Source organism: Gossypium hirsutum, chromosome D11, assembly GCF_007990345.1.
Source record: "Gossypium hirsutum isolate 1008001.06 chromosome D11, Gossypium_hirsutum_v2.1, whole genome shotgun sequence".
NCBI classification, from domain to species: domain Eukaryota; kingdom Viridiplantae; phylum Streptophyta; class Magnoliopsida; order Malvales; family Malvaceae; genus Gossypium; species Gossypium hirsutum.
In genome coordinates, this window is record NC_053447.1 from 56,931,565 (window position 1) to 56,946,569 (window position 15,005).

The 15,005-nt window shown below is 32.0% G+C and overlaps 1 protein-coding gene across 1 annotated transcript; it reads right to left on the reverse strand.

The window, feature by feature from the left end:
* Positions 1-80: 80 nt before the first annotated feature.
* LOC107928761 (uncharacterized) lies at positions 81-1,972 on the reverse strand. Its single transcript, XM_016860027.2, has 4 exons — positions 1,648-1,972; positions 1,500-1,576; positions 446-1,403; positions 81-366 (listed from the first exon to the last, which is right to left on the reverse strand). The coding sequence occupies exons 1-4, from the start codon at positions 1,732-1,734 to the stop codon at positions 286-288; spliced, it is 1,203 nt and encodes a 400-aa protein (XP_016715516.2). The 5' UTR covers positions 1,735-1,972; the 3' UTR covers positions 81-285.
* Between the last annotated feature and the right edge of the window lie 13,033 nt (positions 1,973-15,005).

Below are 15,005 nucleotides of genomic sequence, written 5' to 3' on the forward strand. Positions count from 1 at the left end.
AAATAGCTCAAATCTTTGAGCTTGGTGTCAAAGCAGATTGTTATTTTCGTGCAAAAATATGTAGCCATAACAGGACAGACTTATCATCCAAATAAGGAATCATTTAGAGAATCTAGTCCCGAAGGATCTTCAGTTATTGACTAATTCTAATTCTCGCACAAAGCCAAATCAACTAAAAAATCAAACAACAAAAACTAAAAAGAGCATATAAACAGAAGCATTCATGGGAATGCACTATGCAGCAGAAAAATTATCTCCCAGGATCTCTCATAGTGATGAGACCTACTATACTCCTGCAATCCCTGTATCCAGAGCTCTCTCCAACCTTGCTCCAAATGGTATGGCCTTCAACTTCAGTCTCTCTTCCTGCGAAAATAATCATCACTTCCAACATATATATATGCAAAATGTATATATGAACACCAACGACAGTCACTTTGTATACCTGAATGTGTCTCGGTGTTCGTTTGCTAGGAGAGCTTGAATCAGTATCTATGTTCTGGCCAGTATGACTCCAATAGCTCCCAACAGTCCCTATGATAGGCGCTTCATCTGGACTCCAGCTCCCGCACTTTCTTGGAGAACTGGATGCAGAACGCTGTTTAAGCTCTCCCATTGTTATTGCTCCTAAAATAGGCCTATCTTCATGGCTTCTTGGTGAATTCATCTTCTGGGATATTGCTGAATTCCCCACTGAATTAGTACTAGCCTTTGAATTCGGTGTGTTTTCAGGTTCCACTAACCAGCTTGAAAGACTTGTATCAACAGCACTTTCTTTCCCTACCATCTTCCCATTGGAACATAGTTTTGAACTTGCAAGCTTAAAACTAGGCTCTGCACTAATCGGTATACCAAAACCTTGCTCTACATTGATGTTCTCCTTTTCTTGAAGATTCAATGGTATGCTTGCTTTTGCTTTCACTTCTTTCCATTGAGCAAGATTTTCTACAGGATTCAAAACTGATTGAACATACTGACCACCCTTATCTTTACCATTTCGATTTAACACAATTGGCATTGGACTACTAACTTCCTTCTCATCTGATTCAACTTCACAAACCTGTTTCCTAGACTCTATTGACAAAGAAAACAGTGACTCAGATGACTCTTCTATTACCAATTGTGACTCATTTTTAGCCTTTTCAATGCCATCATCCTCATTACCATCATCTAAATCATTTATTTCTAAATCCAAATCATTCAATTCATCCTCACTTTCTGCACTGTTCTGATATCTATTGTTTTGAGGCTTAAAAACTACAGTCTCCTCACTCTCCTTCCCCTCATCATTTTTCAACAACTTCTCAGATGATTCAACAGCCAATTCCTCATGAGTCTTCACATACAAATCAAAACTTAACTTCTCTTCACCACTGTTATTCAATAGCTCCCCTAGCTTCTCTCTACATAAATTGACATGAAACAAGCAAATCAACACGTGCATAAACATAAATAATAATTTAAAAAAAAGGGCCTGAAACTGGATTGCCATAACTTACTTTTTCACTATAATGGGATTAAAGGGTATCCCAAAATCTTCTTTACTTGATTGAACAGCTTCATTGGCTTCAGGTTTCTGGATGGTACAAATTTATTAAAAAAAAAACCCAAGAATCATAAACCATGAAGGTGAAGAACAAAACAAACCTGATCAATAGAGGAAGTCCCATCCACCACATGCTGGTCTTTTTCATTCTTGGAAGCAGAAAAACAAGCAAAAAGAAGGCAACCCATTATCACCCTAATTGACTTCTCCAAAAAGGTTCACTTTAAAAAGTTCCCTGGTCAAGAAAATAGTCTTCTTGGAGAGTGAAAGAGAAGAGAAAATCAATGGGAAAATAAAATAAAAATAAAAGCCAAAGAAACTGGTCAATGAATTTGAAGAAGATCTTGAAAAATATGACCGTTACAAGGTAGATTCGTATAGGCTTCATTTAAAATCAAGTATCCTATAATAAGGCAGAGTTTTGGCACTGAGATTAATGCAACTGTTGGGCTTTAAAAGAGGAAATGGGCTTTCGCTTTTTCACAATTTTGTATATTGTTTTGTGCATTAAAGAGTTCTTATAGGATTTGTGGGGCAAACACAGTAGTAATGGAACTGTCTCTATCTACCTATCAAACTCTAAATTACTTCTTCTATTACTGTTACCATTATTGTTAGAGCTTCCATGGTTGAGGTGGTGTTGGGTCAAGTAAAATATTTAGATTTACGACTTGAAAATAGACTTAAAATTTTGTCAAAATTCAACTCGAATAAAAATGTTAAAATTCGAGCTCGACCCGCTTGTACTAAAATTTTTTATATATAAAAATGAATTTTAAAAAAATAATGAATCAAACACACTAAAAACATTAAAATAAATATTTCCCAACAAATAAAAATAAACATATATATACTTAAATAACACTAAGATAAGTGCAATTTAACAAGAAAATACCTTAAAATAGTAACAAAATTAATAATAAAATAAGAGTTATACAATATTCAAATAATAACAACAAAATAGTAGCAATATAATAGTGGAATGATAGTAAAATAATAAAAAAATAGTAAAAAAAAAGAGTAAAAAACAGCAACAGTATTTTTTTTCTGCAAATTCAGGTTGGGCCGGGCTCGAGAAAAAAAACTTACCCAAGGCTCATTCCGTTTAGAAAATGAGTTTTATTTTTTGTTCAAGTCTATTTTTTGAACCTATATTTTTTATTCAAACCCTCTCACTTTTTGAATGGACATTCAGGTAGGGGCAATGGGCAAGTCTAATTTTGTAGTAACCTTTATTTACAAAATTTCTTTTTCAACTTGTTATTTTATATATTTATTCATTAGTTACTTTTATTTTTAGTTAAAATATGTTATTAGTTCTTATACTTTGATCAATTTTGAAATTTAATCTTTTCATTTTAAAATTTTAAAAAAATTTAAATTCTTCTAGTTTTTCAATTTAAAAATTCAAGTTCAATCATTATCATTGTTAGTAGTTTTTGTCAAAATTTGTCAACTTAATATGTTTATTTTTTTATCAATTATATGCCACATCATATACAGATGACGTAACCAAAATTTTAAATTGACAAATTTTCACAAAAAAAAAATACTTACTATTTTAATGATTAGATTGAAATTTCCAAATAAAAAGTTAAAAATACACATTTCAATTTGACAAATTCAAGAAATCAATCTAAATTTTCATTTTTTTAAGAATTATGTTTCGGAAGAAGTTACAATCACCAATACCAATCATAAACAATAGTTATAGTAAATTATTGAACGAAACTCACTAATAAAGTTAGAACATTTAAATAAAACTGGTTGCTACTTAAACCTCAAACTTCAAATTTTCTAAAATCTCTTTCTTATTATGAAGCCAAAATATTATTAGCAATTTTTTTAAAATTATTTTTTAAAAATATATCCTAACCCTTTTAAATATTCTAAAACCTCCCAATATTGATAATGAGAAACATGAGTAGTTAAAATTATAAAATTTCTCATTTTTCTAAGATATTAAAATAAAATAAATTTTGATTATTTTATTTTTATATTAAATTTGAGTTTTCAGGTTGGAATTTTTCTTTTGAGTTAAGATTTTCCAATTTCTTTTTTTCCTTTGAGCTCTTTCTAGATTTAAGTCAATTCTGGTAAAAACAAGCTCGGCCTCGAAATTTGCGACCTCTGCATATAGTGATTGAAGTGGTCGTTGAAAATCAAAATTAATTATGAAAAGAATATTAAATTTATATATTCATACGTATTTAAATAAATAAAAATTCATGCATACCAAAATTAGAAACTCTTGTTTTTGGTGACAAAAAAAAGTATTTTTCAGTAACGAATTAAAAAAATATCTCTTTTTTACTGATAAGATTACATTAAGTTTTGAAATTTTATTTATTTTTTAATTTTAAAAAATAAGCCTTTAGAGTCCTTGCTAATAAAGTTGAAGTGCTAATCAAGGACCTTAAGAGTGACCTTAATCATGCATTTTTGCACAAGTATTAGTGCCTAGGGAAGAGATATTGATACTTTTTCAACCATAATCTAAATGAGCTATTTGCCATTAAAGTATCTGTACTTATGGTCTATTTTCATCGGTGTCTAAAAATTCAGTTTTAATATCAATTTTCTTAAATTAAGTTAGCTGGAAATTTTAATCGAGTAGTACGAGACATATACAAAATTATAAGATCGAATTACTAAGTGTTTAAATATTACTAAAGGAAAAGGTTAGTCATTATTGAATAAGGATTAAATTGCAAGTAGTTATAACTTGAAGAATTAGGTCACTTTTTAACAAAGCCCTTAGTAATGATTAAATGTAGATAGTGGAGTACCATCATTTTTCATTAACTATTATCAAGTTCATCCCTACCCATTAACATTAATTAAAATGGAAATTAATAAACAATATGAATATGTAAGTATTCCTCCTCAGCTCATAAATAGGAGGATAATGCGCTTCAGTGTACTCAAACCCACATCCTCCTACATTGATGACAATACACATGTCAATCGAACTAAAATTCAATCAACTGCTCATGTTGTTGATTTTATATAATCTTTGTGGTGCTTCTTCGGAGTTCATCCTCTTCCTCATTCAAAAAAGCATTTGGTATCCCTTGTATTAATGTAACTGTTCTGTTCATACTCAAATAAAATGTTCCCACTCAACTTTCAAAGAGCTTAATAGTTGAGTTACCTCCAATTATATAAAATCTCCAACTATATCACCCATACTGTTTTAATTGATGGGATCAATTCGCTATGATTTATTATAAGGGTGAGTGTTTGGTCGAACCGAGTAAAAAAAATGTTGAGTTAATCAAGTTGATGAGTTTCATTTTATTATCTTAATTCGATTTGAATTTTTTTTGAATCAATTCGAGTAAAATGAAATTTGAGTCGAGTCGAATCGAGTAAAACTGTTCGAGTTAAATTTAAAAAATTAAACATATCAAATTAAAATCTTATTACAATATAACTAATTTCATTTTAAAGCATATCAATTTAAAACCATAAATATTTTCAAGCTCTTTTAAAGCAAAATAAAAGAAAAAAATAAAATAATTTAGTACGATAAACTTGAATCATTAATTTACTTATTTAGGTCCCAAAATTATTATTTTAGATTTTTCTAAAAAAATAAATTTTTTTATATATTCTTGAGAATTCTTTTAGAATTTTTAATATATTATTTAAATATAAATTTTGAATTTTTATAAATATTTTGATTTTTTTGTGGTTTTTGTTGAAAGAAATCAGTTTGTTCATTTTCAAAATTGACAAGGATCGAATGAGTATTTACCCAATTTTTTATTTGAGTTATTCGAATTATTCGAGTTATTCGAATTTAAAATTCAACTTGACTCGAATACAAAACTCGAATTACTTATTTGAGTTAACTCGAAAAAACCGAATAACTTCATTTGATTAACTCCAAAATTAAAAAAATCAAATTTTTTTAGTTGACTTAATTTTACTCACCCTTAATTTATCAGATGAATTGGGATATTTCACATTCACACTTTAATTATGACACCAATTGTATATATAAAAAAAAGATTATGACACTAATTACATAGTTAACATATAAGTGAATTGCATGATTTAATGGGGTTATATGTCATGTTTTAGATACATAAATCTATATATTGATTAAAAAAATCATATATCCATAAAAAAATTCAAACATATATAAGATTCTCTTCACAATATAGAAAAGTTTAAGAATTTTAACACTTTTATTTTATCATATTATCTCTTTCCAATAGTTTATTGTCATATCAACAATTTCATCCTGAATTTAATATTTTCATTTTCATTTGATATTTTTTCAAGATGGAAATACTGATGGTGCATTAAACTATTGAAAGAAAGATATAGATGATGTGACATCCTTGTTTCATACAATCATTTTCCTATTTGCAAGTAGGAATAAGCAAAACTTGATACGACTCGAAAAGATTGAAATTTTTTTTCAAATTTCGAGTTCGAATCGAGTTTAATTTTTGAATTTGAATAATTCGAATAAACCGAATATCAAACTATAATATTTTACATTTTATCTTTAAGATAACTTTTATTAAAAAATAATATTTTTTATATTTAATATATTTTTTAATTTCAAAATACATAATAACAAAAATCAGAAGATAATTGAAGCAACTAAGCACATAAAGAAGCTAACTTGTAACACCCCTAACCTGTATCCGTCGCCGGATTAGGGTTACGAGGCATTACTAAATATCGAAATCTCGTACTTAACAAAATGAACCAAGTACCATAACTGAATATAAATATGCGTCATGTGTATATATATATTTAAACCCTAATTTATCTCACCTAATGATCAAAACAGTTTGTACGTCAAAACATAGGTCAAGCCACACCAAATATCAATCATACTTTACTAATAAAATTACATTTTCAACTCATGCTTCCAATTTCAACCCTTTCATTAATATTTACCTAATCAAAATTTTATGCCAATCAAATACTTAAAACATCTTTCAAACATTTGTCGTTACATATCATATACCGAGCATATATCAAAACATCTATTTGTCTATATATATTTCATTAATAAATTATTAACTATGCAACATAATACAAACGTAGATAACCTACCCTGTTTTGGACAGCCTTTATACATCAAACTTGGACAGCATTAATATGCTCAAAATGGACAGCATTATAACATGTAAATACAGCCGCATTTGAATATCATAGTAACAAGCGAAATAATAACATTTTAATGTCTTTCAAACATATTTGTAGCACAATTGGGCAGCATCAATCAGTCACCATTAAGACAATTATAAACAATCATTTAAACACATTCGAGCATAATGTAATTGTAACACCCCTAACCTGTATCCATCTCCGGATTAGGGTTACGAGGCATTACTAAATATCGAAATCTTATACTTAACAAAATGAACCAAGTACCATAACTGAATATAAATATGCGTCATGTGTATGTATATATATATTTAAACCATAATTTATCTCACCTAATGATCAAAACAGTTTATATGTCAAAACATAGGTCATTCACAAGCCACACCAAATAGCAATCATACTTTACTAATAAAATTACATTTTCAACCCTTTCATTAATATTTACCTAATCAAAATTTTATGTCAATCAAATACTTAAAACATCTTTCAAACATTTATCATTACATATTATATACCGATCATATATCAAAACATCTATTTGTATATATATATTTTATTAATAAATTACTAACTATGCAACAAAATACAAACGTAGATAACTTATCCTGTTTTGGAGAGCCTTTATACCCCAAACTTGGACAGCATTAATATGCTCAAAATGGACAGCATTATAACGTGTAAAAATAGCCGCATTTGAATATCATAGTAACATTATAGTAACTTAAATTTTCTCGTAACATTATAGAACACTCAATGTTTCACACACTAATTGCCAATCATATAGCCAAAGCTATTATAATTCCGCACACTAAGTGCCTTACATAGCCGAAGCTATTACAATTCCGCACACTAAGTGCCTTACATAGCCAAAGCCATTTCAAATCGCACACTAAGTGCCATTAATAACCGAAGCTATCTCGAATTTCATATGAAGTGCTAAACATAGCCAATTTATCATTAAACATGACTGTATTCTCCTGTACACAATTTATGCAATATCAGAGCATTAAAAGCATAATTGCAACAATATTTATCGTGTATAAACTTACCTGGGATGCTAAAACAACGATTCAAGTCGTTTAGTCCATAACTTTAGTCTCCCCTGATTTAGGTCCGAATTCCGCTTTTCTTGATCTATATAATATCAAATTCAGCTTATTAAATCACTACTTTATTCAATTTAATCCAAAACACACACTTGGGTATGTTTACACTTTTGCCCCCAAAGTTTCATATTTTTTACAATTTAGTCCTTATTTCACAAAATCACAAATTACACAAAATTTCAATACACCCATGCTTAGCTGAATTTATTAGAGGTCCCTAGTAGGCCAAAACTTGCATTTATTTCACATTTCAACCACTCAATTTACACATTTCTCAATTTAATCCCTAATTAGCATTTTTATCAAAAATCACTTAATAAAATATAATAATCTATCAACAAATATTTATTTTTCATCATCAAAAAACAAAAATCTTGAATATTCATTAATGGAATTTCACAAAATCATCAACAATTTCAAAAAGTAAGACAAGGGCTAGCTAGTATACGAAGCAACGATTTCAAAAACATAAAAATCATCAAAAACGAAATAAAAATAGACTTACAATTGAGCTTAAAAGTGGCCGAACCTTAGCAAGCTTGTTAATGGCTTTCTCTTCTTCAACATTCGGCCAACAAAAAGATAAACATGCATGATTTTTTTTTATGTTTTGTTTTATTTATTACATAATAATATTCAATTTACCTCTTTACCCTTAATGAATAAACATAAAAATTTTATAATGCATGTCCATTAATGTCCATTAACACTGCCAATGGTCTATTATCATTATAAGGACTTTTAATTTAATTAATCATAGCAATTGAGCACTTTGAACAAATAGTATGCAACTTTTGTATTTTACGCGATTAAGTCCTTTTATCAATTTAACTAACCAATCGGTAAAATTAAATCACAACATTTTCACATATATCAAATAACATGTTGCAAATACCAAAAATAATATTAAAATAATTTTACGATCTCAAATTATTGTTTCCAAACCACTATTCTGATTTAGCTAAAACCGGGGTGTTACAACTCTCTCCCCTTAGGGATTTTCGTCCCCAAAAACTTTACCAGTGTATAGGTTTGACTATTGCTCTCTCATAGCATCCTCGGGCTCCCATGTACCTTCTTTAACCCCGTGTCGATACCATAATACTTTCACTAATAAAATTTTCTTATTTCTCAGTTCTTTAACCTCGCGATCTAAAACTCGGATCGGTTCTTCTTCGTATGCCATATCAGACTGAATCTCAATCTCAGACAGGGAAATCACATGTGAGGGATCGGATCGATATCGTCGAAGCATCAATACATGAAATACATTATGAATCTTTTCTAATTCAGGTGGCAACAACAATCTATAAGCAACTGGCCCGATACGCTCGATAATTTCATACGGCCCAATAAATCTCGGACTTAACTTACCTTTTCTGCCAAATCTAAGTATTTTTGTTCTATGGAGATACTTTCAAAAATACTCGATCCCCAATCTGAAACTCAATATCTTTTCGTTTCAAATCTGCGTACGATTTCTGATGATCTGGTGCTGCTTTCAGACTATCACTTTCACTTTCACTTTCTGTTCAGTCTCTTTAATCAAATCAACCCCGTTAATCTTATTCTTACTAAGTTAGGTCCAGTACAAAGGTGTTCCGCATTTGCGACCGTATAAAGCTTCGTAAGGTGTCATTTTTATACTCGATTGATAGCTGTTATTATACGCAAATTCAATCAACGGCAAATACTTTTCCCACATACTTTCAAACTCAAGAATGCGACATCGTAACATATCCTCGAGTATCTAAATAACTCACTCATATTGTCCATCCGTCTGTGGGTGAAAATCAGTACTGAAATGTAGCTTTGTACCTACTGCATCTTGCAGTTTCTTCCAAAATCGCGATGTGAACCTCGGATCTTTATCCGAAACAATGGAAATAGGTACTCCGTGCAATCTCACAACCTCAAAAATATACAACTTAGCTAACTTATCAAGCGAATAGTTCGTTCGTACTGGAATGAAATGAGCTGATTTCGTCAATCTGTCAACTATAACTCAGATCGCATCTTTCTTTCTCGGAGATAGGGGCAATCCCAATACAAAATCCATAGTCACTCTATCCCATTTCCACTCAGGAATCATAATCGGCTGCAATAAACCAGACGGTACCTGATGCTCAGCTTTAACTTGCTGACATATCAAACATTTAGAAATGAACTCTGAGATGTCACGTTTCATACCAGACCACCAGTAAAGTTGTTTCAGATCATTAAACATTTTCATGCTTCCTGGATGAACAAACAAACGACTACTATGAGCTTCATTTAAAATCATCAGAATTAACTCTGAATTTCTTAATACACATATTCGGTCTCTTAATCTTAAACAATCATTAGCATCAACTCGAAACTCTGAATCAGAATTCAAATCACATTGAGCCTGTTTTGCTAACAATTCACTGTCAACTTTCTGAGCTTCGCAAATCTGCTGCATAAATAACGGTCTTGCATTCAAATCAGCTATAATCGAGCCATCATCAAATAGAGCCAACTGAGTATTCATTGCACGTAGAGCAAACAAAGATTTCCAACTTAAAGCATCAGCAACAACATTGGTCTTTCCCGAATGGTAGTCAATCACTAGCTCGTAATCTTTTAACAATTCCAACCATCTTCGCTGTCGCAAATTCAAATCTTTCTGAGTCATCAGATATTTCAAACTCTTGTGATCTGAATAGATATGACATTTCTCACCGAAAAAATAATGACGCCAAATCTTCAACGCGAACACGATAGCTGCTAATTCCAAATCGTACGTCGGGTAATTCTTTTCATGCGACTTTAATTGTCTCGAGGCATAAGCTATGACTTTGCATTCTTGCATCAAAACACAACACAAACCATTCAACTATGCATCACTATAAATTACAAATTCCTTACCCGATTCTGGCTGTACTAACACTGAAGCTTCAGCCAATAGAGCTTTCAGCTGATCAAAACTTTTCTGGCACGTATCCGACCACTCGAACTTAATATATTTCTGAAGTAGTCTCATCAACGGAGTTACAATCATTGAGAAACCTTTTACGAATCGTCTGTAATAACCGACGAGTCCCAAAAAACTTCGGACTTCAGATACATTTTTTGGAGGCTTCCAATCCAGTATTGTCGAAATCTTACTCGAATCAACTCGAATACCCGATGCTGACATAATATGCCCCAGAAAACTAACTTCTCGTAACCAGAACTCACATTTACTGAACTTTGCAAATAGTTGTTTATCTTGCAAAGTCTGTAGCACCACTTTCAGATGTTCAGCATGCTCAGATTCATCACGGAAATAGATCAAGATGTCATCTATAAACAAAACAACAAATATATCCAAATATAGTCGGGAGATCCGATTCATTAGATCCATAAAAATATCAAGAGCATTCGTTAGTCCGAAAGGCATAACTAAAAACTCATAATGCCCGTACCTCGTCTGGAAAGCAGTTTTTGGCACATCTGAGTCTTTAACTCGCAGCTGTAATAACCTGATCTCAAATCTATCTTAGAAAACATTATATCCCCTTTTAGCTGATCAAACAAATCATCTATTCGTGGCAAAGGATATTTATTCTTGATGGTCACTTTATTGAGCTGGTGATAATCAATACATATTCTCATAGTTCCATCTTTCTTTTTCACAAATAATACTGGAGCACCCCAGAGAGAAAAATTCGGTCGTACAAATCCCCTATCAGTCAACTCTTGCAACTGAGATTTCAATTTTTTTAACTCGGTTGGAGCCAATCTATATGGAGCTATTGATATCGAGTAGTTCCCGGCACTAATTCAATACCAAATTCAACTTCTCGAATCGGTGGTAATCCCGGTAGCTCTTCAGGAAATACATCTAGATACTCACACACAACTGGCACATATTCAATCTTCTTTTCAGTTATTTTTGTATCAAGAACATAAGCAAAGTAAGTTTCATAGCCTTTTCTCACATAACTCTGAGCTTTCATCAACAAAATCATAGCCGGCAACCCATTCAGATCATTTGACTCAATTCGGATAATCTCATTATTCTGACATTTCAAATCAATCGTCTTTCGTTTGCATATCACAATCGCATCATGTAACGTTAGCCAATCTATACCCAGAATTATATCAAATTCACACTACACCAAAACAGGCTTTTAAAGCGCCGCTAAAATTATTTGCGGCGGTTTGAGAAGCACCGTAAAAAATGCCGTTAATGACTGCGTCGCTAACTGTAGCAGCGTTTTTAGAAATAAACGCCGCTAAAGACCATGACCTTTAGCGGCACTTCTCCGACAAACGCCGCTAAAGACAATGACCTTTAGCGGCGCTTTCCAAACAAACACCGCTAAAGACTCTGATCTTTAGCGGTGCTTTTCCCACAAACGCCGGTAAAGACCCTGATCTTTAGCTACGCTTTTCCCAAAAACGCCGCAAATGACCATGACCTTTAGTGGCGTTTTTTTAAAAAACGCCACTAATTTTGGCAGATTTATAAAAGATATTTTTTTATATTTTCAGCCCTCCTATAAAAATAAATCAGAAGAAACCAAGTCTAAACCAACCGAAAGTAATAAATCTATATAATATTTAAAATTAAACGAATAATATATAATAAATATCAATAAATAAAATAAAATTCGTATTATTCTTACAAAAATGTTAAAAGTTAAAATAATAATTAAAAGTCAAAATTGATGTATATTTACACGATAGTCTAAGACGGCGACTGTTGCGACTGCCGAAACATCTTCATCATATTTTGAAGCTGCTGCTGGAGTTCATCGTACTTTCTACGCTGCTCTGCTTCCCTCACTGCAGCCTCTACTTCCCTCGCTGCAACCTCTGCTTCTCTCGCTGCCGTATCTGCTTTAAGCTGCAGCTGGAGTTCTTCATACTTTCGTTGAACCTCAGCTTCTCTCGCTGCTGCATCTGCTTTAAGTTCTAGCTGGAGTTCTTCATATCTTTTTTGAACCTCAACTTCTCTCGATGCTGCCTCCGTTTTAAGTTGTGTAATTTGCTCAACTATTGTCGCTTGCATCTGAGCCATCTGGTCTCTTAACATTTTAACTTTAGCTTGAGCCTGACTCCTCGAAGGCATGTATTGTTGCGAGCTGGATCCAAAATATTGGGATGGGTTAACAAAAGATCCTTGAAATCGGACCCGACCATACCTTTCAGGACCCAAAACTTCAGTGATAATCCGGTTATCAATGTCGTCAATATGAACAGAACTATCACTGGAAGCAATCGCTTCGTACTCCGCCTTTTTATCATTTAGTTTTTCCTAAAAAATAAATCACATAGTTAGGAACGCAATATATATTAAAAAAAAACAAATGCAACATAACTTAACAATATTTGCATTACAAGAAATGAAATAAACCATTAGAAAATAAACACTATAAATAATTAAAACAAGTCAAATTGTATTAAGCAAACGTACCATAATTTCTGCAGCTTTAGGAGTCATAAGGTTTCCATCTTTCTTCCTATGTGTAATGTCAAAAAGTTGAAGGTGTCCAACTTTTTGACCGGACGATAGTTCCTACAATACAATAGTAAAAATATTATTTGATAGAAAGTAATAAATATCTGCCAGTATTAAAAATTCAAAATCCTCGGCCCGAGCTACACACGTAAAACTTTTCGACCCAGCTGTGTGAGTGAATTTTTGTTTCTGCCTACTACTTTTTCCAACTCGTTCACGATCCTACGTTATGAAATTATTAGTACGTTAATTAGTAAATACTATACACCAAAATAATTACAAGATTTTTGTAGTAACACATACCTCTCATTTCTTCGAAGTCTAAAATTTAACGACCTCTTCCCACTGGTACCTCAGCATTCCCAGCGGGACATTTTGTAATTTCTCATCGAGTGTTGTTTTTGTCTTAAAATAGTATTTCTTTAAAGTGCTCTTATGATCTCTCCATCTTTTTCTCAATGCCTTCTTTACATAAGCATCGGAGACCTCTAGAGCAAATCTCGCCTAAAAAAACACAAGTTAAGAAAGTAAATATAAATGAAACTTAAACCCAAGTATTATAAATGACATTAACGTTTTGTTACCTTAATGTTATCGAGAGCTTGGTTCTTGTTACTCTCGGGTATTTTATGCCATGACTCGAAGTTAATTGGCAACATATTTGCATTCCGTGCTAGAATGCCCATGTATCCTGCTAAAAGGTGAGTTTCTGATCCAACGGGCTGACCAAAGCTATTACTGGATACTTTGACACGCTCGACTGGATCTAGCTCGTATAAATCCCTCAGTAGCGTACGTCCTCGAACTCTCCGCATCCCACCACTTTCAGCTGGAAAATGTTATATTGTAATATAAGAATTTTAAAAATAAATAAGCAATAAGTCAACACGCATGTAAATTAAATGTTAAATTACTTTCAACTTCTGTAGGTTCCTCAGGTGTAATCGGAACATTCGAAGATCCAATAGCAGTCTGTTGTTCAGTGATGTTTGTTCCCGCCGAGTTTGGAGTCCCTTGAAGAATGCTTAGCTCTCACACTTTTCTTCTAGGCATTTTAGTTGCAAAACAAATAAAATAGTTGAAAGCATAGTATACAATTACAACAATAATAGCACATATAAAATAGTTGAAATATATAATAAGACCAATATTTATATTATGATATCACATATAATTAAATAATTCTAAAAGCTTACTACATTATAATTCGTAAATATCTTCATCCGTATCCTGGCGGACCCATTAAAATTGTGTACTAGTACTAGGGATGTTTTCGTTTAAGTTTTTTTCTGGAAAGGGTAAAGTTTCTGTTCTGTTGTCAATGCCATCTCTACTTCCACTGCCCATGTCAAACAAGTCTCTAGGGATGTTACGGAGTACAACGTACCAACCCTCATCAGTTGGATCTTTTGAGTAAAAAACTTGTTTGACTTGAGAAGAAAATACATACGGCTCATCAATCAATTGTTGTCCTGTGTGAATCAATCGAGCGAAGTTTACCATTGTGAAACCAAATTGATCTTGCTTAATTCCACAAGCAGTAATAACATCGGCCCAATCACCTCGAAATAAGATAACTTTCCATTTGCCGTAGTAATCCAACTCAATTATGTCAGTAAGAAGTTCGAAATATTCCACATTTCCCTTGACAGGATTATTGTCCCTAGCACTAGCATAGCTTGTAATTGAGGAATTAACAACTATTACACAATTTTGCGTTCTCCTCATCTCTCGCGATATTTTGTAT

What these genes read in the sequence shown, in the direction of transcription:
- LOC107928761 (XM_016860027.2), bottom strand. Translation starts at nt 1,734, where the DNA reads ATGGGTTGCCTTCTTTTTGCTTGTTTTTCTGCTTCCAAGAATGAAAAA. An exon ending in GGACTTCCTCTATTGATCAG is followed by an intron (nt 1,577 to 1,647) that starts GTTTGTTTTGTT and finishes TGTACCATCCAG; the next exon opens with AAACCTGAAGCCAATGAAGC. An exon ending in AATCCCATTATAGTGAAAAA is followed by an intron (nt 1,404 to 1,499) that starts GTAAGTTATGGC and finishes CAATTTATGTAG; the next exon opens with AGAGAAGCTAGGGGAGCTAT.